This window comes from Notamacropus eugenii, chromosome 5 (assembly GCF_028372415.1).
Source record: "Notamacropus eugenii isolate mMacEug1 chromosome 5, mMacEug1.pri_v2, whole genome shotgun sequence".
In the NCBI taxonomy this organism is placed as follows: Eukaryota; Metazoa; Chordata; class Mammalia; order Diprotodontia; family Macropodidae; genus Notamacropus; species Notamacropus eugenii.
In genome coordinates this window covers 52,040,974-52,062,913 of record NC_092876.1, presented here as the reverse complement: position 1 = coordinate 52,062,913, position 21,940 = coordinate 52,040,974, and the positions used below count along the sequence as shown (strand labels likewise).

Here is a 21,940-nt window from a genome sequence, read left to right as displayed (position 1 = left end):
GAGTTCAAATCCAGTCTCAGACACTTACTAATTGTGTGACCCTGGGCAAGTCACTTAACTTTGTGTGTCTCAGTTTCCCCACCTGGAAAATGAGCTAAAGAAGGAAATGGCAAACCACTCTAGTATCTCTACCAAGAAAATCCCAAATGGGGTCATGAAGAGATGGACATGCCTGAAACAACTCATCGTCATCATCATTGACAACAACCATGATCACACAAGTGGGATCACAGCATCAAAGGTGGGATTTAAATCCAGCTCCCCTAACTGTAGAGTTGCACCATGAGATGACCTGGCCTTCAGCTTTAGCTCAGCTCCTTAATTACCTTAAGCAACTCAACTCACGCTAGGCCTCAGTGTCTTCTATGTTAACTGAAGGACAGGACTTGTCTCCTGTGGGTCTATCACCTGTTCTTTTGGACCTCTTATATAGCTACTAATTTTAGAAGCCAAGGAAGTGGAAAGTACAAGGGAACCAACACAGGTCAAGAAAAGAATGCTGGATTTAGAGACGAGGATTTGGGTCTGAATTCTGGCTCTGCCCCTTACTACCTTTGAGAAGTACCTCTGCATTTGGGTATGAAAAGAAAATGATCGGTATAAAATGGGAGAGTCATGGATAGACAGAAATTGCGAGAAAGATCTGGGGGTCTGAGTGGACTGTACGTTCAACAGAAGTAGTAATGTCACACAGTAGCTGAAACAGCTAATGTGATCTTGGGGAGGGGAGAACAGCTTCCTTCATCTTCAGTCACAGGCAGAATGACTACTTGTGGCATGTTGTAGTGAAGATTCATTCTGCTTATGGGTTGGGGCTAGATGGCTGATGTAGCCTCTTCCAACTCTCCAATTCTGTGGTTCTGTGAATCTCTCTCTCTCTCTCTCTGCATATGTATATAGAGACAGACAGAGAGACAGAGACAGAGAGTGCTAGTTGTCCAGTCATATCCGATTCTGTGCCCCCATTTGGTGTTTTTTTTGGAGTGGTTGGTCATTTCCTTCTCCAGCTCATTTTACCAATGAGGAAACTAAGTCAAATGGAGTTAAATGACTTGCCCAAGGTCTAGTGTCTGAGGCCACATTTGAATTCAGGTCTTCCTGACTCCAGGCCCGGCATTCTATCCACTGACCACCTAGTTGTCCAGTACCTAGTAGGCACTTAATAAATGTTCACTGACTCACTGAGAGCTGCCTAGGACTAAGAAGCTAGGCTACTAGCCCATGATCACACAGCTGGGACAGCTCAAAGGCAGGATTTGAACACGAGACTTCCTGACTTTGAGGCTGGCTCTCTATCCACTATCCCTGACTAAAAAACGCTGGTTGAATGAATGAGCCAGCTATAGTGTGTTTATTAGACCTATGCAAAGTCTAACATACATTTCTGAATCTGAGTCCAGTATTGTACACCAGAAAGGAAGGGGGCTAGGGCACTCTCAGACACTTGTCTGATCAAGGACAGTCAGGAATGCATGTCAGAGGCTGGGCCACCCAGAGCAAACCTGATTTGTTCTTGGTATCACCAGGAGAGAACAAAGATAATCTCAGGCTTTCTGTTCCCTTTTGAGGCCTGAATGCTAAGCACCCTCTTGTGACATTTTCTCTGAAAAAGGTTTTAAGATGTCTCTTTGCAATGGCCTATTTGAACACGCAGAGGCTACTGAGGTGTGGTTGAAAGGGACAGTGATCCAACCCAAGGGCCCTCCAGGCGAGGAGCCAGTCTGGACAGCCTCTGGCCCACAGTCAATACCCGTGTCTGCCAGGTGCAGGAAGCAGGATATTGATTTTCATCCGATTTCCTTTGGGCCTTGGGGGATGATGGTGGTGTGAGCATGCCATGAGGCAGAGGTAGGCTACACATTTGTTGTTACAACTACAGAGTGGTAAATGGGGATGGGCGTGCCTATGGGGGAAGTAACACAAAGTAGGCCTGGGGGAAGGGGAGGAGGGGGGCAGGGAACAGAGGGTCCAGGGAAAAGGCGCATCGTTTTTTGCTTTTTCATTCTTGTTAACTAGGTGACCAAGCTCTGTTATTTCTGAGTTGCTGAAGGACACAAGTGTTTTCAATGCCTTTTAAATTAAGGAGTCTGGAACAAGGCACCAGCTACCTAGAATTAGTTTTTAGGGAAAACCTAGAGCAAGGATAGGGAACCTGCAACCTTCAGGCCACATGTTCCCCAACCCTGACCTAGAACATAAGAAAAGAAAGGGGGAAAAAGGGGCTTGAGTCTTTGAAGTCAACAAACTATTTTATTCCACAGGAAGGAGGAAAATTCCAGTGTGAAAAATACAACAATGAGGGGGCCTTAACAGGTTGGTGAGGGGAGTGTTTACATGGTAACAAAACAGATATTAGGATTACTTTCAAGATCGTTTGCTTACACATCTGTTATCATAATGGATCGACGCAGCTGCTATGGTATCTGAGGCACAAATGATGGGAAATGGAGTTCCCCTCCCCTGGGGCCCCTCCTGTCCCCCATCTGTCCCCACAAAAGCTCTGAACATTCCTGCCAGGAAGAGTGGCATTACAGGGACATGGACTCTGCTCCTCTTAATCTCATGATGGACAGGCAGGGATAACATTTCCACTAAGAAAAGAAAGGCAACTGGTGTTAAGCAACCACAACACTGCATGGCTAAAGCTGGGATTTCAGGTGCTTTGGACTCTCTGGATGCTGCTGTGTGCTGCTGTAAAAGGGGTGGGCTCCTCTCTGCTCCACTTGTTGTAGGTGGGAATTGTTTTCTAATTGTTTTAATGTTAAAAAAACAACAAACCAACAAAAAGAAAACTGGGTCTAGACACAGCGTGAAGGCCATCGTAGATCACAGTCCAAATACAAAATGGCAGGATTTTCTTAGGGCTAAAAATAAGGGAACTTATTGCAATCCAGGAAAAGCCAATAGTGGAATGTGGAAACAAGATTCCAGTGAAAATGCATCAAGTCCTCATCTACCAACTTTCACAGTTGTGTGAAGAGGTTCTCTTGCAGCCTTGAAGCATCACCATCAGGCAGATTCTAACCAAACACAAGTTGGGTTTCAACAAGGGCAGGGGGAAGGCTGAAGAAGGTACTTCTATCCCCAACCACTCACCCCATGTAGCCTTGAGATCGATGCTAAACATGACTCTTCTATAGCTCAGATTTCAAAGATGACTGTTGTGCAATGCTGAGGAGATTTTCAACTATTTAAAGAGTTGACTAAAATTAGAAAGGCGCTCTGGGTGGGGAGGTCATTTTGAACAGCAGTTTTCCAACGTCCCTTTGGGCTCACCATTTGGCAGTGCAGAGACTTCTGTGGTCAAATGTGAGTGTATTTTGGCTGCAGCCCGTGGCCCAGGGTGGCTTTCTCTGGGAATGATGTGCCTCTTCTACCCACAGACTAGTCACATGACTCCATGTTGGGAAGTCATGGAATACTGGTGTAGAAGGCATCCTACTCTGGGTGTGGTGGGGGCCTCTCCTCACTTTACAAGTTTAAGGAAATGTTTAGTGATCACAAAGGGGCCTTTTCAAAGCAGAACCACAGCTGGACAGAGGACAAATGAAAGAGATGATGATTTGACACTTGGAGTCCTTAGCTGGGTGTGAGATCCTGTATAAAGAGGGGTCCCCAGCAATAAGGAAAGACTTCTACCTCATCTCTTCAAAAGTTTTGGGTCTCATTTCAACCCCCTAATGCAATAAGAAGGGCCAAAGTTGGGTAGTGCAATAAGCCTGACCCCATGAAAAGACTTTCTGCCCATGTGTTTGTGCTGAAGAAAACAGTGTGAGAAATGTGTATGGGAGAGACCAGCTTCATTTGTGTCTCGGATGGGTTTGAGTCAGGACTCAAACATCAAAATCATCCACACATCCACTGGGGGGGCTCTTCTTTACATAATAAATGTTTAAAAAACCAAATAGCCTCATTTAAAACACAATGAGCAAGGCAGCTCCAGGGAGGACAGTCCTGAAGAGGTATGGGGAGAGAGGGGAGATGATAAAAGTTTCTCTCTGGGGACCAGTCTGTTATTGTGAGGGGCAAGAAGATGAGAACCCTCACCCTGGACCCTACCTTGGGGTGGGATTGTCTACAGGGACTCAGCCTGGAAAGGCCCATTTTTCAAAGGACTCGATTGACATTTCACTGCACGTGGTTGACAAACACCCACCACAAAACAAGCCATTCAGCCCAAGCTGCTTCCTTCTTTTAGCCGGCTCTCCATTTCTGCAGGGTGGGGGCTCCAGTGCATGGATCTGTCCCAATGGGCCTCCCTGCTGCTCTTCCCCAGGGGTGAGGCAAGTGTGTTGGGGGAAAGGCTGGAATTAAATTCATTCTTAGTGTAGTTGTTTTCTGATGAAAGAAATGTTTTAACGAGGCTTCTCTTTCCCAATCAACACAGTCCTAGCAATGCTACAAAGTGACCACTAATAACAGGCAGAGAAATACAAAGTAAATTTGACTTATTTTTAGTAAGGGAACACAATTTAGTGTTTTTTATTTTTATTTTTTAAGGTTTGGCTGACTGGTTATAAAGACAAAGCAGTTCAAAAATAGCTGTGAAAACACAATCACCTTTCAACTGAGGTGGGGGGAGGGGGCCAGAAATGCATAAAGAAATTAGCTCTGGAAAGCCCAGCCCATTGACAAAGGGGGGGGCTTTGGTATAGACTGCATGAGACAGGGTATCAGAGGAAAACCTATGGTCCTGCCTTGTTTCCCCTTTCAACAAGGGGCAGGGACTTCCTTTCAGGTTTGGAATGCTGAGCAGAAGGCCAAGATTGGACTGGGCCTCCAGCCTGGGCAATCTGACTTCCAAGGCCTGTTATAACTCTCTCGTATATACTGGATCTCAGCTTGATCCACTTCTATGAATACTTTAATTTTCTTTGAAAAATAATACATAACATTCCTCAGTTCTCAAGTATATCTTCTCTACAGAGTGCCCTGTAGCAGATGCATAGAATTAGTGCAATAGAAGATTCGATATAATTTTTAATTTCTTTACAGTAAACAAACCTTTACACACACTGCAGGTCCTGCTCTGAAACTTCCCCATATATTTACAAGCACACAGTTGTACATATATACATGTTAACAAAATACAGGGCCATCTAAAAGCTAAGTTCATTTCAGATGCACATTTTTGACGTTATTCAACCAACACCTTTTACAAAAATTCTTCCCCCATAATCTTGAAGTGCCCCCAAACGTTGAATGTGGCTTTCAGTTTGTATTTTTTCCCTCAACAGCTCACTTTCTCTTGTTCCTCAAGAACAGTTCCCCCCATGGTTCTCGACTGATTTATTCGGCCAAGGAATGGGCCCCTTCAGTCTGGCGGCCCTGGGGCTGGTGTCTGGCAGCCATGCTCTGTCTCTCTCTCTCTCTTGCTCACTCTCTTTCTCTTTCGGGCGGGAGGTTTCTTCAGGAGTCCAGCTCCAACTGCTCTTGATTCTCACTGAGCCTTAACATAAGTTGCTGCTCATAGTAAAGGCTTTTTGCATAGTTTATTTCTTGGGACAATTTGACTGCAAGGACCTCTGATTTCACGTGGACCTAGAGGTCAGAGAAGAGGAATAAAGCATGAGGTTTACAAGGTGAAGTGGCCTTAATGCAAGGAAGCAACGGAAGGGTGGCAGGGTGTGGCAAGCACATGGCACACCAGCTCTGGAGGATGCCACAACCTCCCCAGACAGAATTACACTTAGAGTACTCATCCACACTGGTCCTGTCCAGTGAATGAAGAACAATTAGCAACAGAAGGTAAGGCCCAAGAGGGGTGTGAGATTTTCATTTCTGTCTGTGTCCGCAATGTCCTAGAACAGTGTCCTGTATGCAGAAGGCACTTAACAATTGCATGCCGAATACATTTTGCCTAGTCCTTCAGTGCCTGAGGTCACTGGCATAGTCACACTGTCTTTGCTAAGCTGGGTTCATCAGCACAGAATGTATGAATTAGAAATCAAAATGTGTGTACTCCTTCTTCCCATTTATTATGTACTTTAAAAAAAATATCAGAATGATTTTCCAATCTGTCTCCATCCCCCCCTTACAGGGAAGGCTCAGTCAGTGTGAATAATGAATCCCCCAAAGTGAGGACATCATTCCATTTCTCTCCCTATGGGCTGGAACCAATGACCATCCTTTACATAATCACACCTTCCAACAGGATGGATGTGGACACGTGGGACCACTTGGGGCTGTTATTTGCACTAACTCGCTGTATTAACCATGGAAAATGGAAGGTAAACCTCAACAGTAAGTCGGCCCTCTCTGACAGTATACACATCATCTGTGTCCTCTCTCTAGCCTGTTTCCCACTCTTTTCTCTGACCCACATGGCCACTGTAAGGGGCCTGAGTTCACTAGCAGCAAATATACTTTTGAGGCTAACTGCTGCACTCACCTAGGCTACTCTTAAACAAACTGTCTTTTAGAACAGGCCTCAAGGCACAGGATACTTGGGAACAGGACACCCATCTAGGTGACAGCTTAGCAAAGTTAAGAACTAAAACAAACCTGGGCCTTTTCTTGGATCAGGGAGACAGCTAAGAGATGGGGCCTAAAGGCAGCACTGAGTGAGCAGGAGAGAAGGTACAGTGACTAATTGTGGAGCAGTGCCTGGGCTAAGACAAGCAGTCATTGTAGAGAGAAAAGGAGTCTAAGGCTCTGGCATCATGACACACCTCTGAGACCTGGGAAGGAGGCTCGTGCCCACTCCTACGTGAGCTTCTGTGCAGGGCCTGGGAAACCTCGAGTTTTGGCAGTCATAGAAACACAGAATCATACATTTGGAGCTGGAAGGGACCTCAGAGGCCATCAAACCCAACCCTTAATGAACCTGAGGCAGAGCCACATAGCTAGGAAGTGTCTGAGGCAGAATTGGAACTTGGCTTTTTCTGATTCCAGGCCCAGTGCCGTGTGCATGGAGCCCTTGGCTTTCTTTTGTCTGTGTGAGGCCACAGTGTTGTCTGCCACCTGCCTCTGCCACAGGGTGCCTGAGGCTCACAAAGGCCTGCCCACCCCTCAGCAGAGGCAGCATGGCACCGGTCCTCCCAGCTCCTCTATGAGGTGAGTAGAATAGACAGCAGTCCCCATTTTACAGATGATGAGCCCACAGCTTGATGCAGGGTACTCTGCCAGCTGCTGGCAGGACTCATCATAAAGACCAGGGTTTCATGAAACTGTGAGGTCTGATCTTCCAACTGGAGCACTGTATTCTCTTTAGTTGATGGCCTGAACTCAGGCATCTTAGGTTACCTAGAGTGCAGAGTGGGATTTCCTGGAACTTCTTTCCTGATCATGCTCTAGTTTTGCTGCTAGGAGGAAGTGAGGTCATGGCCAGAAAAGGTCCTGTCTACAAAGGACAGCAGATCTAGCAAGGACTTCCTAAGCCTGTGTGCTCATAATTGCAGGACAGCTGGACAGCTTTGGGAGGAGGGCAAAGGAGTCAGCTCAGTCTCACCATTGGTTTCTGATGGGAAGGTCCAGGGATCACAACTCCACTACTCGTATTCACCGCTTTCTTGGTCAGCTGCACATACACCTTCCCATGGTCTTTGGAGACAAGGCAGTGGTAGAGGTCATCATATCGGACTTCCAGGACAATGGCTTCTCGATCGACATAGTCCCCACTTTTTAGGAAGTAAACAGCTCTGGAGGAGATGAGAACGCAGTAGCTGTCGATGTTCTCTACGGCTATGAAGCTGCAGAAAGAAACCAAAAGGGAAATGAGGCACTGTGGGAGAGGGGCACAGGCTGGTTCTCTAACTGGTACATATCAGGAAAACTATAAAACTAGTGCGGTGATGATGGAGTCTTTTCCCAATGCCCTCCCCTTTTACAGTTTTAAGGCTAGGTTAGTTGCTGGTGGCCAAAAGTTGCTTGGAGGCAAAGTGAAATGGTAATCTATCTTTCGGGACAAATAATTTTTAGAAAGTGAATATTTCAGTTCTTAATCTGGAATTGAGAGCTGGGAAAAATTAACTGCTTAACAATAAGGTAAAAAGTAAAGACACAAAGAAATGACCAAGGTAAGAGGATGCTGATAACCAGATGGGAAAGGCAAAGAAAAACCAGACAGAAGACAGAGCTTGCAGATGTAAGAATGGCCAGCCCCAAAGAGCAGACTGGCCCTTGCAAAGGCCTCTGCCCAGGGAAAGAGTGAGAGTATGCAAAGCACCTTCGCCTCTAGAATGGACAGTTCTCCCAAGTCAATCCTGATTCTGCCAGTCAGTCAATAAATGTTTATTAAGGACGTGCTCTGCACCAGGCGTGCTGAGCCACAGGATACTGAGAGAGGCAAAAGCATGGTCACTACTGTCAAGGAGCCCACATTCTAATGGAGGAAATGGCAAAAAAAAAAAAAAAGTACATTTAGGATATATCATATAAAGAGAAGGCACCAAAGGGAAAAATACTAGGGGGAAACATGTGAAGGCTCTCCTGCAGAATGTGGAATTGGAGCTGAATTCTGAAGGGAGCCAGAGAATCCAGGAGGCACAAGTAAGCAGTAATAACATTCCACACACAGGGAACAGCCAGGGAACAGGCCCCAGAGTCAGGAGATGAGGGTCTTTTGCCAGGAAGAGCATGTAGGACAGTGTCAGAGGATTGTAGAGAAGGTGGAAGTTAGGAAGATGGGAAGGGCTTTAAATGCCAAACAAAGGATTTTATATTTGATCCTGGAGGTCATAGGAAGCCTAATGGAATTTACTGAGCCTTGGGAGTGGGGAAGGAGAGAGAAAAGAAGAGGAGAAGAGAGACAAGAGGGAAAGAGGAGAGAGGGAGAGAAGAGACTATGCATTTAAGAAGTTGGGAAAGGGGGTTAATTATGAAGGTTTTTTTTTTTTTTTTTTTGCTAAATATTATCAGGGTATATCCATACACATATGTTGAAGTCTAGGAGTCAGGAGGCAAAAAAAGACTGAGCTAGGCCCTGACTTCATTAGGGAGGGAAAGAGAATATCCTGTGGATCAAAGCTAGAAGAGTCCATAAGTCAGTAGTAGAGGGAGAGTCTGGAAGAGGCAGTGAGCAGCGTGTGGTCAGGGAGCATGACTGGAAGTGCAGTCCAGTTGAAGAGAGAGACCAAGGATGTCGGTGTCATGAGGACGGAGCCAGGGGATGGAAGGAGTGAGAAAGGAAAAGAATTAAGATGAAATTACGGAGCAGGCATTCCAGGGAGCGTAGGCCTGGCTGTCTACACTGCAAGGCTAACCACTACTAACTGCCTATTCCCCTGGAAGGTGTGATACGGATGCCACAGCACTACAGCTTTTTACAGGTCAGCCTCTGCCTGGGGGGTTCTGCAGCCTGAGGGACACGTCAGGTCCTCTTTCAGTAGACAGAGTTGGGGGAGCAGCAGTACAGAGTGCAGGCCAAGCCCTCCGGCAGACACCAAGCGCACGATGCTCTGTGTCACTGAGAATTGCAAGGGAAGCAGTGATCCTCCTCTAGAAAGGCTCCCACAGCCCTGATAGTTGTGACCAGGGCAGACAGTGACCTGCATCTATGTCACCCTCCTCCAAGTAGGCTGTAAGCTTGTTGAGGGCAGCGCCTGGCTTTAATTTACCTTTTATGTTCTCTAATGCTGATCACAGCAACTGTTGTGTTGTTGTTGAACTGCTGAACTATCATCTGTATTCGACAATTCTTAAAGTGCAGTCTGTAGTATATGACTTTGAATGCTTTGTTAGCATTAAGCCTTTTTATATTCCTTATGCCAGGACGTGGTAGCTTCAGAGGAAGGAAATCCAGGTTCAAGTGCATGCACAGACCCATAGTGGCTCTGTGGCCATGGCTAAGGCACTTAGCCTCTCTGGGTTTCAGTTTTCTCAGCAGTAAAAGGAGTGTAATAATTACAGGCTTACAGTTTCCCCCTCTGCCCCTAGCCCCACAGGAAGGGACCTTCAAGGTAATCTGCCCCAAACTCTTCATTTTATAGATGGGGAAACTGAGACTGAGAAGTGATTTGCCTAATGTCACACAGGTAGTAAATGAGGATGATGATATCACATACACACACACGTATATATACATCCTGTCCCCTGCAAACTACCCAACACCCTCCCCCTCCTCCAGCTCTAACATTCATTTGTTTCTCATTCCTTTTGTCCTACAGATCTTCCATACATGTATCTGTCTTACCAGGTCCAAGGAATCCATTACACAAGAAAAATAAGGCAAAGTAATTCCTTTTTGCATAAACTATCTCATTTGGAAAAATAAATCTTCATCATACCAGCAAAGACTGAGATTTCTAGAATGCCAAAGGTCCCACCTCTTCTCTTCAAAGACATGAAATCCTCTCATTAGTAATTCAACTTAAGGACTGACTTGTTCAGGGCCTTCATATGTTACCTGATCTTTCTCTGTGACCTCCTCTTATTCTCACTGGTTGTACCTTTTGCCAGGACAAATTCTCAAGAGTTTGCCATACTAAAGGGAAGGGTTTTCTCTGCCTGCCCTTTCCTTCTGGGCTTTGTTCAGATCCTGTTGCCCAGGGAGGGAGGGCATTCATTCATACCACCTGTCCTGTCCTGTCCCAACTTTGGTCCCTGAAACACCAGGAACCACTGCTGGGCTATCAGCATTAGAGGAAATGGAGCTTTAGGTTCCAAACGCTTCTCTTTCTGTCTCTAGAGTTTCAAGGTTGGAGCCTCTGTGGATTTCAGTAATATAACTAAAAGACTAAGACTAAAGACTGTTACTAATTAGTAGGGAGACCTTAAAGTAATTTAACTTCCTTGTGCCTCAGTTTCCATATCAGCTAAAACCAGATGGTGTCTGTCTAGCTGGGAGGCTCAGATGAGCTCATGGTGCGGAACCACAGGTAATGTCAGACCAAGGATGCTACAAGTGCCATTTCCCAAACTGTAGGAAAAGCCAGAGCTCCCCAACTTTCCTAATGGTTTTCAGTTGTCCATCAAAGCAAAGCTAAAGTCAAGATGGCTGCCTGAATGGGAGGCAGGCTGCTCAGTTCCCACAAACCTACACCAACAAACCCATGAAGTTGGCCCTCCATTGAATAATGAACAAAAAAATCCAATGAGAATCTGGAGTCAAATTATCATCTTCCACTCCAGAACTACAAGAGTTGGCCTGAAGGCTATGGCAAGAAGCGTCTCCAAGCAAAGTAAATGCCAGCACAGCCAAAGGACAAGTGGATGGCAAGGCTGGAACACAGGTCCAGAGGCAACAAGAAGAGAGGGGTCTCCTGAGAAAGTGCCTGGGTGAGGCAGCAGGCCAACATCAGTATGGTGTCCCAAGGGTCTGCTTAGTAGAGACTGGGCCCCTAGGCCCTGAGGTCCTGAGAGGCCGGGGGGCCCTGAACATCCAGCAATTGGAACCCCTAATATCCTGACAGGCCAAAAACCCAGAGAGGCCAAGAGGGTGGGGTAAGAACAAAGACTGAAACCAAATAGGGCTGACTATCTTGATTATTCCACCAGGAAGTACAACTGGAGTGGAGGCAAAAAGCCCCAATTCAAGAACTAAAGCTGAAAAGATGAGTAAATAATATATAATAAGTAATATGAGTAAATAATATACAATAAGCATAAAAATTATTGGAAACTCTAACTCCATTACCACTGTAAGCAGAAACTCAAAGAAAAATAAGGCTTTTCCACTAGGACTTAGAAAAATAAAGAGATTAAAAAAAGAAATTAAAACTCTTGTGGAAAAAATTGGAAGAAAATTGAATAGCTGAGCATGAAAAAAAAACTAGAATAGTTCAAACAGAAATAAGTAATTTCATGAGATGTGAGAAAGAAATATGTGAATAAAATTTAGAAACTGAAAAAAAAAGAAGAAAATACAAGATATCAAGAACTGACCTAGAAAGCAGGCCAAGAAAGAATTTAAGAATCATTGAACTCCCTGAAAATCATTAAAAAAAAAAAAGCCTAGAGACTGTATTTCAAGAAAACAAAGAAAAAAAAACCCCAAACTATCAACATCTATTAAAACCAGAGGGCGAAGTGAAAACAGAAAGAACCCACTGAAAACAATCCCCAAAATGAAAAGTCTCAAGGTCACGGCTAACGCTCAAAGCTCCTATGTCAAAGAAAGAAGGCTGCAAACCTCCAGAAAGAGGGAATTAAAGCAGCCAAGGAATTACAGTGGAAGTCACATAAGACCCAGGGGCTGCCACTGAAAACAACCTTGGAATAGAATACTCCAAAAAGCAGAAGACAAAGACTTATAACAAAGAATAACATCCTACAAAGATGAAAATAATCGTGCTGAGGAAAATATGGATCTTTAAGGGAATAGAGGCCTTGCAAGTTCTGCTGAAATGCCTAGATCTGAGATACAAACCTAGAAAAGTAAATTTATTTGAGCAATTAGAAGAAGCTGTATGATGATAGAGTGCTAACATTTTGATAAGTGGAAAAGAAACAAGTGATTAAATAAGAAAAACCAGAGGTTTTAGGGGTGGATTGGTTCTGCTATTAGAGTTTTGAGATAAGAGAAGGGAGGGTAAAAGGCAGAATAAATGTGCAAAAAGGAGGAAGAGAAATAAACTGGTTGTATCACAGCTGGGGTATGTGAGAAGAAGAGAGCATGAAGATGGAAAAAAAGGTTGGGGGAATGGTTATTATACAGACAAAGGATGGTTGAACACGCATACAGTTTGGTGTAGCACTTAGCAATGAAACAAGTGCAAATATAAGTGGGATGTCAAAAGGAAGACACAGTCACAAGCAAAATAAACTTCCTGATTCTGAAGGGGAACATTAAAAAAGGGGGAAATGAAAATAAAAGAACAAGAATCTAAGGGGGTGCTTTAAATCGCTCCTCAGATAACTAAAGAACAGTGGAACAAATTGGAACATAAATGTAAATGGAGCATTATTGTACTGTAAGAAATGACAAGCGGCAATTTCTAGAACTCTGGGTACCTGAAACAGAGTGAAATTAAAAGATTCAGGAGACAATTTAAACAATGACAACGCTGCAAAAGCAGCAACTTTGGAAGACTTTAAAATGGATCAAAGTGTATCCTGTCTCCAACGCATTTCTGGACACTGCTACTTTGTGAGTTCATTTTGCTTGATTGCTAATTTGTCACAAAGTACAAAGGTTACAAGAGTTTTTCCACAGTTCTTTCTAACTAAGGTAGGGGCTGGGCAGAAGGGTGAGGAGCAGGATAACGACAGTGATGCCAACAAAAAAGAGGGCCATTGAAACATTTTAAAAATGCACAGAAGAGGAAGGAAGTTCATCAGGAAGTACAGACAAGCAGAGGACAGGAGGGAGGGGGTGTGGGATGAACCTCAGTCTGATCTGTAACAGACAAAGGAGAAGTGAACACACACACAGAGTTTGAAATCCATCAAACTCAACAGGAAAACAGTAGGATTAGGGAACAAGATGGCTAAGATGAGAACAACACAGGGAGAGAAGTCACAAGCAAAACAAACTTCTTGATCCTGAAGGAAGAATTAAAAAGCAGGCTAAAGAAAACCAAAGAATGAGACTCTGAGAGGGTCCTAAGATGCCCTTTGGGCAGCACCAATTATGGGATACAAGGCAATGGAACGGATGCTGTTAGGACCTGATGAAAAGGACAATGGCAGAGAATGCTGGTTGTGGGCACTGAGGTATAGTAAAGTGCTCAGAATCTTTTATATACGAACAACAACACGGTAAAGGAAAACACTCGAAAGCCTTAAGAACCCTGATCAGGTGATGACTGATGATGGCACCTGCTGCCCACTTCCTGACCCAGAAGGGACGTTTTGGGCAATGTCCACCACATGAATAAATTTTGTTTATTTTTTAAACAAGCATTTTCCTTCCTTTTTCTCTTAGCTAATGGAGACTAGGGGAACAGTGAGAAAAAGGAACAATACTGATGACAAAAAAGCGAGGGTCATTGTAACATTTTAAAAAATGCATAAAGAAGAACAGAAGGAAGTAGGTCATCAGGACAGTTTTAAAAGTAATGTATACATAAAAATGTAAGCAATGTGAAGTGGAGATTTATGGTTTCATACAGAATCCTCTTTCTGGGTTCTGCTGTGTGTATGGAAATACTCTTTTGGGGTGTTTAAGTTCAGGATAAAAATATAAGCTTTAAAAAAGTGTACTGTGAATAATTCACACATGCAAATAATTAAGAGTTAACTGTACCATCTAGAGCAAAGACATCCTAGTTTAATAAAGAGTGATAATGAATAATGTAAAGGAATCTTAAAATAAGAATCCAAGACAAATTCCTTATCTTGATACTTTAGTTCTTTTGGCAGGCTCTTAAAAAACCAGAATTTCAGAACTGGAAATGCTCCAGCCTCATTTGACACATGAGGAAACTGAGCACAGAGAGAAACAGAGGTTCCCTATGGGATTTGTCCAACAGCACAGAGCTGGTGGCAGAGGCAGGCTTAGAACCCAAGTCTCCTGGTCCTTCCACCATATCACGCTATTCTTTCATTGTTTCCTATGCATCAGTTATGTTTCCTTAGCCAGACTGGAAGCTCTTTGAGGAAAGGGGAGTCTTAGACTTTCCAACCCTCACAGCTCCTTCCAATTGAGCTAGGTGGCCCAGGAATACTTAACAAAGATATACCCCATTCCAATTAGGATCTCTCTACCAGGCACCCATGACAAAAGCTAGGGATGATTTTCCATTTCTAAGTAATTGGCAACAGCATGGAGGCTCAGAGTTCCAAGAGTTTGAGCCTAAAATAGAAATCCCCAGTGGCTGTTAGTGGCCAGGCCCACTTCCATGGAATTTATCATGTCCCAGGCTCTGAAAGTCTCCAAGGAGAGATGTTCCAGCTTAATCAAGTTTAATGGAATCTGAACTCACTTCTTCTGTCCTGGTTAAAGCAAGGGTGGGGGTGGGAGAGAGAATCCACTAACCATGAGAAAAGCATTATGTTCACAGAGACCAGAGGATCCATCACAGAGTTGCCTAGAATTTAGACCTGATGCCAGCTAAGAAACAGGAAGCTGCCAACAGATCTCAAGCATGTCAGAGGCAAGTCAGATGGCAAAAGAAACTATGGGCAGAGCTGCACAGCAAGGTCACCAAACTGGGGACTGGGGGCTGGGGGGCAGGGCACAAGGCCGTGGAAGGAAGGAAGTATTAGGAGGGAAAGGACCCATCTGTTCAGTAGAGGGGTGAAAGCTCAGTGCTTTATAAGATTTGATTTTTCTCCCTTCAGAAGTACAGAGAAGTTTTCTCCTGCTGATTTGGCACCACCAGCAGCTGACACATGAACTTTACAAGGGGCTGAGGTCCTTCAAGAAGGGCAGTTCCTTTTAACACCCATGCCTGGGGATGTTCTCTCTGTACACATAGATTTCTATACTTTGTATAGCTTTTAAAAGAGACGTTTTTCCAATATGCCTCTGCTTCTTCCCTCCTACCCAAAGCTGGTCACAGGGCCTTAGTCCTACCCAGAGCTTCTTCTGTAGACTGAACTGGGACAGGGCTAAGGTTCAGAAGACTCTAGGCTGTGGGTCTGGCTTTGCCACTAAGTCACCAAGCATAACCAAATCATATAACTTTTATGGACCCAGGTGTCTCATCAATCTGATGACAACTGCCAGCCTAAATCATGGGGTTGTAGGGACATGTGAATGTGTAGGGCAAATGAAACTCCTAAAGTGAAATACATTTGAAAAAGGAAAAGCAGCATGTACGTTAGGGGAAGAAGAGTAACCTCCTATTTGGAGTTTCTAGAGACACCCTTTGGAGCAAGACAGCAAGTTGAAGCTCATGTTTCTGGGTCCTTTACAAAGGGCACTCCCTTATCCCTGGCTGCACTTCAAGCTTTCTTGTGAGATCTTCTGAAGATTTCATAATCAGAGAAGAGCTGGCAGAGATAGAGTCTTCAGGCAAAAAAATGAAAGGTAGGTCAGGGAGGAGGGACTGGAGCTTCTGGCCGCACCTAGAAGGTGACCAGGAAGCAACTCTGTGGGTGGGTGCTCATGTCCCCACACCACTATGTGCAAGGCAGTGCTACCCCTTTCGGGACAGAAATTGTCAGGAAGGCTAAGGGTCTTCTCAGCAGCTCCCTCCCTGTTCATGCCTGCTCTCCTTTTACTACTACTCCCATTCCTAAGCTAAGGATACCCAGAGCAGGAAAAGTCCTAAGGACACGAGTGACCTCAACTTTGTGAGTTATGGGCACAAGGGGCACTCATATCTGTGAAGCAATTAGAACTAACCTCCAAATTAATTTGCTCTTCTGGTGTGAACCTGCCCCCAAGTGGGTAAACAGCTCAATTTCTTTATGCTACTTTAGGTTTACAAAATGCTTTCTTCTCCAGACCCTGTGAGATGAAGAGTACAAGTACTTGTACATGTACTGTACTATCACCCTCATTTTACAGGTCAGGAAACTGAGCCCAGAGAGGTGGAAATTACTTGCCCAAAGTCACAAAGCTCAGTCACTGTGAGAGTCCTGGTGTTCAGGTGTCCTGGTACCTAGGATGGTATTCTGGCCAGTTCAGTTGTATCCCAGGGTCAACAAGCCAAGCTAGTGAAATGTGGAGCCTTTGGGATAGTCTTGGCAGGCCAGCCTCCCCAGTCAGTTCCTTCATATTGTTTTTCTTTCCTTTTCCACAGCCTGGGGTTCAGAATATCCTTTCTTTTGCTGATTACCACCCTAAGCACCTTGCTCTCTGTAATTCCTCAATGGACTTCTCAAGAGCTGCACTGATGCCAATGAACTCCTCATTAGCTGCAGGTGCTAACACTGTAGCCACACATTTTATGGCCATGTCTAGACACCACAGGCTTTCACACCATTTTCCTGGATGAGACAAGCAATGCTTAAGGTGTGACTGCCCCCAAGATGATAATCCAGCACTGGCCACTTGTCTAATCTCCTGGGAAGCACAAAAGGAAGACACAAACATGCTCTCAGACTCAGCTTGGATAGTGGGCCTTTATCCCCTTTGATCTATTATTAACTTGGAGTGAGGGAAATTGAAAAAATTTGGCCAGAAACACAAAGCATCTGGATGAGCTTTGCCCTTCATAGAAAATAGAGAACCAGATCCTTCTGGGCCAGTCCTCTATATTCACATTCTGGGGTTGTGGAAGAGGTAGTATTTTCTCTAAAATCCATATTTTTACATACAATGTATGTATGTACGTATACACATGTACACACTGCTAAGCTGTTACACTTCTCGGTAGAAAACAAATAATGATCATTACAGTTCTCATTTCTATAATACTTTCTAAAAAACCTTTTTTCTATAGAAATTCTGAGAGGTAGGCGGCACGAGCATGGTTACATTCATTTTATAGACGAAGAAACTGAAACTCTGTGCAGCAAGCGTTCAAACCCAGGCTTTCTGACTCAAAGTCAGTTGTTTCTTCTCTTCCACCTTTACGTCATGTTTGCTTATAGCCTTTGACTCTAACACAGGAAGGGGATGATGAAGGAAAAGGAGTATGGCTACTGAGGTTTCTCAATGCCTATGGACATGACCAAAAAAATTTTTTTTTTTTTACAATTGAAAATACTGATGTATGAATAAAAAAATGTAATTTATATTTAAAAAATTAGTATGGCATTAGTATTAATGGCAGAGTAATAGACCACTAAGAGTCCCAGTTCCCTACCTGCCAACTCAGTTGCACAACAGAGGTATCTTAAAGGCCTACAGGCCTTTGGGGAAGGTTTTCCATTTGTGTTCCTGGGCAGGAAGGAGTTGGGTCATCCTCCTAGACATTTCCTCACCCCTCAAATGATCCTGGATCTATTTATGTGTGTAAATGTTGTATTTTAGGACAATGCAAGCTCCACCAGGGCAGGAACTACTCCCATTTTGTTTCTGTATCGTCAGTGCCTAAGAAGGCCTTGCACATAGTAGGCACTTAATAAATGCTCACTGGACCCAATTATCTCTCCCATGTGAAGCACTCCCCTCCTCACGTTCATGGTACCCCAACCCACGGTCTAGTACTTTGGATATAGAGTGGAGAATAAGGGCCCTTACTATTAATCAACCTAAGGAAACTGTGTTCAGACTCTGAATATTGTTGGTATCTTCCCGAGGAGGCTGAAGGGAGATGGACAAAGATTAGCAATGTACAGCCCTCCCCTTCCAACCTGGACTTTTGCTTGTTCTGGGGAGCCTAGTTTTTACCTTTTCTTAATATCACAGGTCATTACAGAAAACAGAAATGTCCTGATAGAGCCAGAGGGTGTTTTTAAAAATGACAGCTAAACATTCTTACAGTTCATCTCAGAATTTAGCAGCACATTATAAATGCTGGCAGGCGGACACAGTGGAATAAGTGAAAATGGAGAAATTCTCACAACTCTTTGATTTAGCTTGTATGAAGACAGATTCAATGAGACAACAATCCATCAAAAACCTGACTTTTTATAATTCTTAAAATGAAAGCTTTTTATTCATGAAGCTTTTCTTTCACAGAACTCCATGCTTCCATCTAACCCACCCCCAAAGGCTCCACACTCAACAGATGCTAATTCAGAGATGCTTAATTTCCTGTTCTCTGAGCAAGAGCTTAGGGTTTTTGCCATATCCCCACAAAGGGCCTGTCCTTTCGGAAGACTTAAAGCTTAAGTCCTTATATTGTAAGTAGGCTAAGGATAGTGTTAGGGACTGGCTGTGGGATTGCACTAGCATAAGGAATGAACTGCTACCAATGCAGGTTGGCATTTTCTCTGCAATTTAAGAGTATTAGGGAGTTTCCTGGGGCATGGAAAGGTTAAGAGACTTACCCAGTCACGATAGGTCAGAGTTGGAACTAAAACCCACATTGTCCTGGCCTTAAGAAACTGTACATAAACTAAATTATATGCTGGTATGGACAACACATAAAATCATTGCTTCAACATGAAAATAGTTTTACTTTAGCAAAACATCCAACACAAAAGGAGGCATCAAGGCAAAGGATATTAGATTAGAGGAAGCCAGGTGGTGCAGTGGATACAGCATGGGACCTGGAGGCAGGATAATGATAGCTAGCATATATATGTGAGTATGTATGCATATGTATGTATGTATCTATGTATACAGTGTTTTAAGGTTTGTAAAATGTTTTAGAAATATTGTATCATTTGATCTTCACACTCATCTTCAAAGGGAAGTGCTATTACTATCCCGATTTTATAGATGGGGAAATTGAGAAAGTAACCAGGGTCACACAGCTAGAAAATATCTGATGCCAAATATGAACTCAGGTCTTCCCAACTCCAGGCAAAGAGTTCTATCCACTGTGCTATCTAGCTGCTTTTATACTTAGTGTGTAATCCTGGACAAGTCATTTAACCTCTGCCAGCCTCAGTTTCCTCATTTGTAAAATGGGATAATAATAGTATCTACCTCCCAGGGTTTTTGTGAGGATCAAGCATAATAACATTTGTAAAGAGCTTGAACAACCTTAAATTATTATATAAAAGTTATCATCATCGTCATCATCATCATCATCAAATTCCAAAACATCAGGTTAGGATTGCTTGCAAGCTCTGTCGGTTAGAATTGTCCAAAGTTTGAAAATTTGCAGAACTACCTGCTTACAATTTAGAGATGTACCCTGGTCCAGTTGATGAAAATTAGAAAATAAGACTAAGTATGAGACAGGCACAAAATTCAATGAACACGAACACCTTGGCTACAAACTAGTTTAATCATTGCTTGGAAAGAACAATTGATGTTAATCTATGGCAAAAAAATTCACCTTTTATTGTTATCCTTTATCAAAACTCATTAAGGGTTCCATTAAAAAATCAATTTGAGAAGAATGGGAAATACTGGAGATTATTTTAAAATGTAACAGAGAAATATTTAGTTAATTCACAATTGAAGGCTTTTTAACTTCTGTCCTTAAATCGTCAGGAACTCTTATCTTCTTACACTAATTAATTAAAGACAATGAAAAAATTAAATGAAACTCAACCTGGGAGAACAAAGTTGAAGCAACTATGGCACTGGGGACTTTGTAGGGGTTTAACTACATCGGGAAGTAATTACACAATATTTTCCAGAAGTGAAACTGAGAGGCTGACTGGAAAAAATGTGGAAACGTTTAGTTAGAACAGTAGAGCAAGGTATTAAAACCCCTTTTATGGGGTTAACTCTGAAGGAAAATATGCAAATAATTAGATCTTTAAATGTGTTTTTAATCACAATCCTAGGATAAAAGTCAGAGGTACCATTTGGTGTTGCTAACTTTTCCTGAAAACCCCTGTTCTGCTGAGCAAAAATGATTCTCATGTCCACGTCACCATGAAGGCTCAGACTGACAAAGAAGATACGGCAGAGAAATGTTTTCCTGACTCCCTCACCAGACTTCCTTAGGCCACATGGTCACAAGCTTCCTACATTCACTCCTGCCCCTCCCCCACAGTTGGGTAGGGGTGTGTGGCTTCAGTTGGTTTCAGTTTTTTACCATTTAAGTCCATTCAGCCCACCATCTTGTCATCTTTCTTGTGAATTCCACAGGCAGCATGGCAGCTATTTTGCTAATTTCCTTCTAATGTTCATTTCAGCCTTTCCCTGGTTCCCTGTTTCACTGGGCGCATTTTCTTACCAAGAACTCTTTAATGCTTCATGGCAAAATCTCTTAGGTAATGTGTTTTTGGCCAAGGTTGTTCAATTGAGAAAAAGGATTTCCCAAAGATCAAAACAGTGGTTCAATTCAAATCAGGGAATAAGACTCAAAAGAACAATGTGCAATCATTTATAATCTCATTTAACTCTTGACAAAAAGGGATTGCAAAGTAAACAGGGAAGTGTTGTACAAATGTTGAAGGGCTCAATTGCTGTCACTAATATATAAGCCAATCTTACTGACTCTGAGGAGGGTGGCTACAGACCTTGGATGGAATGGAAATAGACTGCCTCAGTTCCGTAGAAAGGCCAAGAGTCCCACTAATGGAGAGGATGGGCAGGAAGTGCCAAGGCTGCTACTGAGCAGAGGCACCAAAACACCAGGCAAAAATGCACAGGAAATAAAGATGCCTTTATCCAAACAAAACTGCATCGGGAAATCAGGGAAGTGGAATTAGCGATGAGAGCTAGAACTGTGTTAGAACAGCAAGATCAATGCTGCTCTGTGACTTTTCACCAAGGACTCCAAATGGTTGAGGACTTGATACATCTACTCTCAAAAGAGCACTTCCATGAATGCCAAAGGGAGGGATTAAGTGCAGAGCTGACCTGGGGAGAAGCACCACCCACCACAAGAGCAATACACAAGTTCCTTCGGCAGCTGCTTTTGGTCTCTGATTTTCGCGTCTAAATAGTTCTTAGAACGTAAAAGACAAGCTGCACACGTCAGTCCATAACGATCCATTATCATTTGTCACAACGGGACTTGATCCTTGCAGGGGTTAGGGATTTACCTCAGATATCCTTACAAATAATTACAAAATGCTGACCAACCCATCGTTTTCACCAGCCTACATTTGTCTAGAGGAAGTGAATAGACTTCTAAAAAATGAAACCAGTGTTTTTTTTTTCTGTTCACCAAGAGTAAATAATCGGTTTCTTTTTACAAGGATATTTTAGCTGGATTTATAAACCAACATTTGAAGCAAAGGCTACAGTCCTGATAAAGTTCAAGCTAGAAGCCTGATGACCATAGGGGCATCACAAATGAACACTAATGGACTGTGATTTGAGATGTTCACATCACTTTGATTTTTATCTGAAAATGTTCAAACCTAAAGTTGAAAGAAGGAGCCTTTTATGTACAAAGTTAATTATTCAGTATTCCTACTTACAACTCATCTTGAATGTTGTCAGTCAGTCTGAATAACTGCTCCTGTCCATCGGCCTGGCTCTCTGAGTACCTGGGAAGAAGCCCTTGGGGTCCTGTACAACAGCGGGGTTTCCGTACTCTCTGGGCTTGGGTCCTAAAGGAATAAAAGACTAAAATTCACTGATATGGAACAAACTTTTTTTTTTAATGACAAGGTCAGGTAGGAACAGCGCTTTACTCTCTGCTCT

General features: G+C 43.4%; 1 protein-coding gene across 6 annotated transcripts in view; it reads right to left on the bottom strand.

The window, feature by feature from the left end:
- Window positions 1–2,230: 2,230 nt before the first annotated feature.
- The window catches only part of VPS13D (vacuolar protein sorting 13 homolog D), a 335,894-nt gene continuing 316,184 nt past the window's right edge, over window positions 2,231–21,940 (bottom strand). For 5 of the 6 annotated variants that reach the window (XM_072608911.1, XM_072608914.1, XM_072608913.1 and 2 more), the window contains 3 exons: window positions 21,715–21,846; window positions 7,451–7,691; window positions 2,231–5,541 (listed from right to left, as the gene is read on the bottom strand). In XM_072608911.1, the coding sequence (XP_072465012.1) occupies window positions 5,410–5,541; window positions 7,451–7,691; window positions 21,715–21,846 (505 nt within the window). In that variant the 3' untranslated portion in view covers window positions 2,231–5,409. Of the gene's footprint in view, window positions 5,542–7,450; window positions 7,692–21,714; window positions 21,847–21,940 lie in introns of those variants that run through there. The other variant, XR_011967006.1, reaches the window with a different exon arrangement.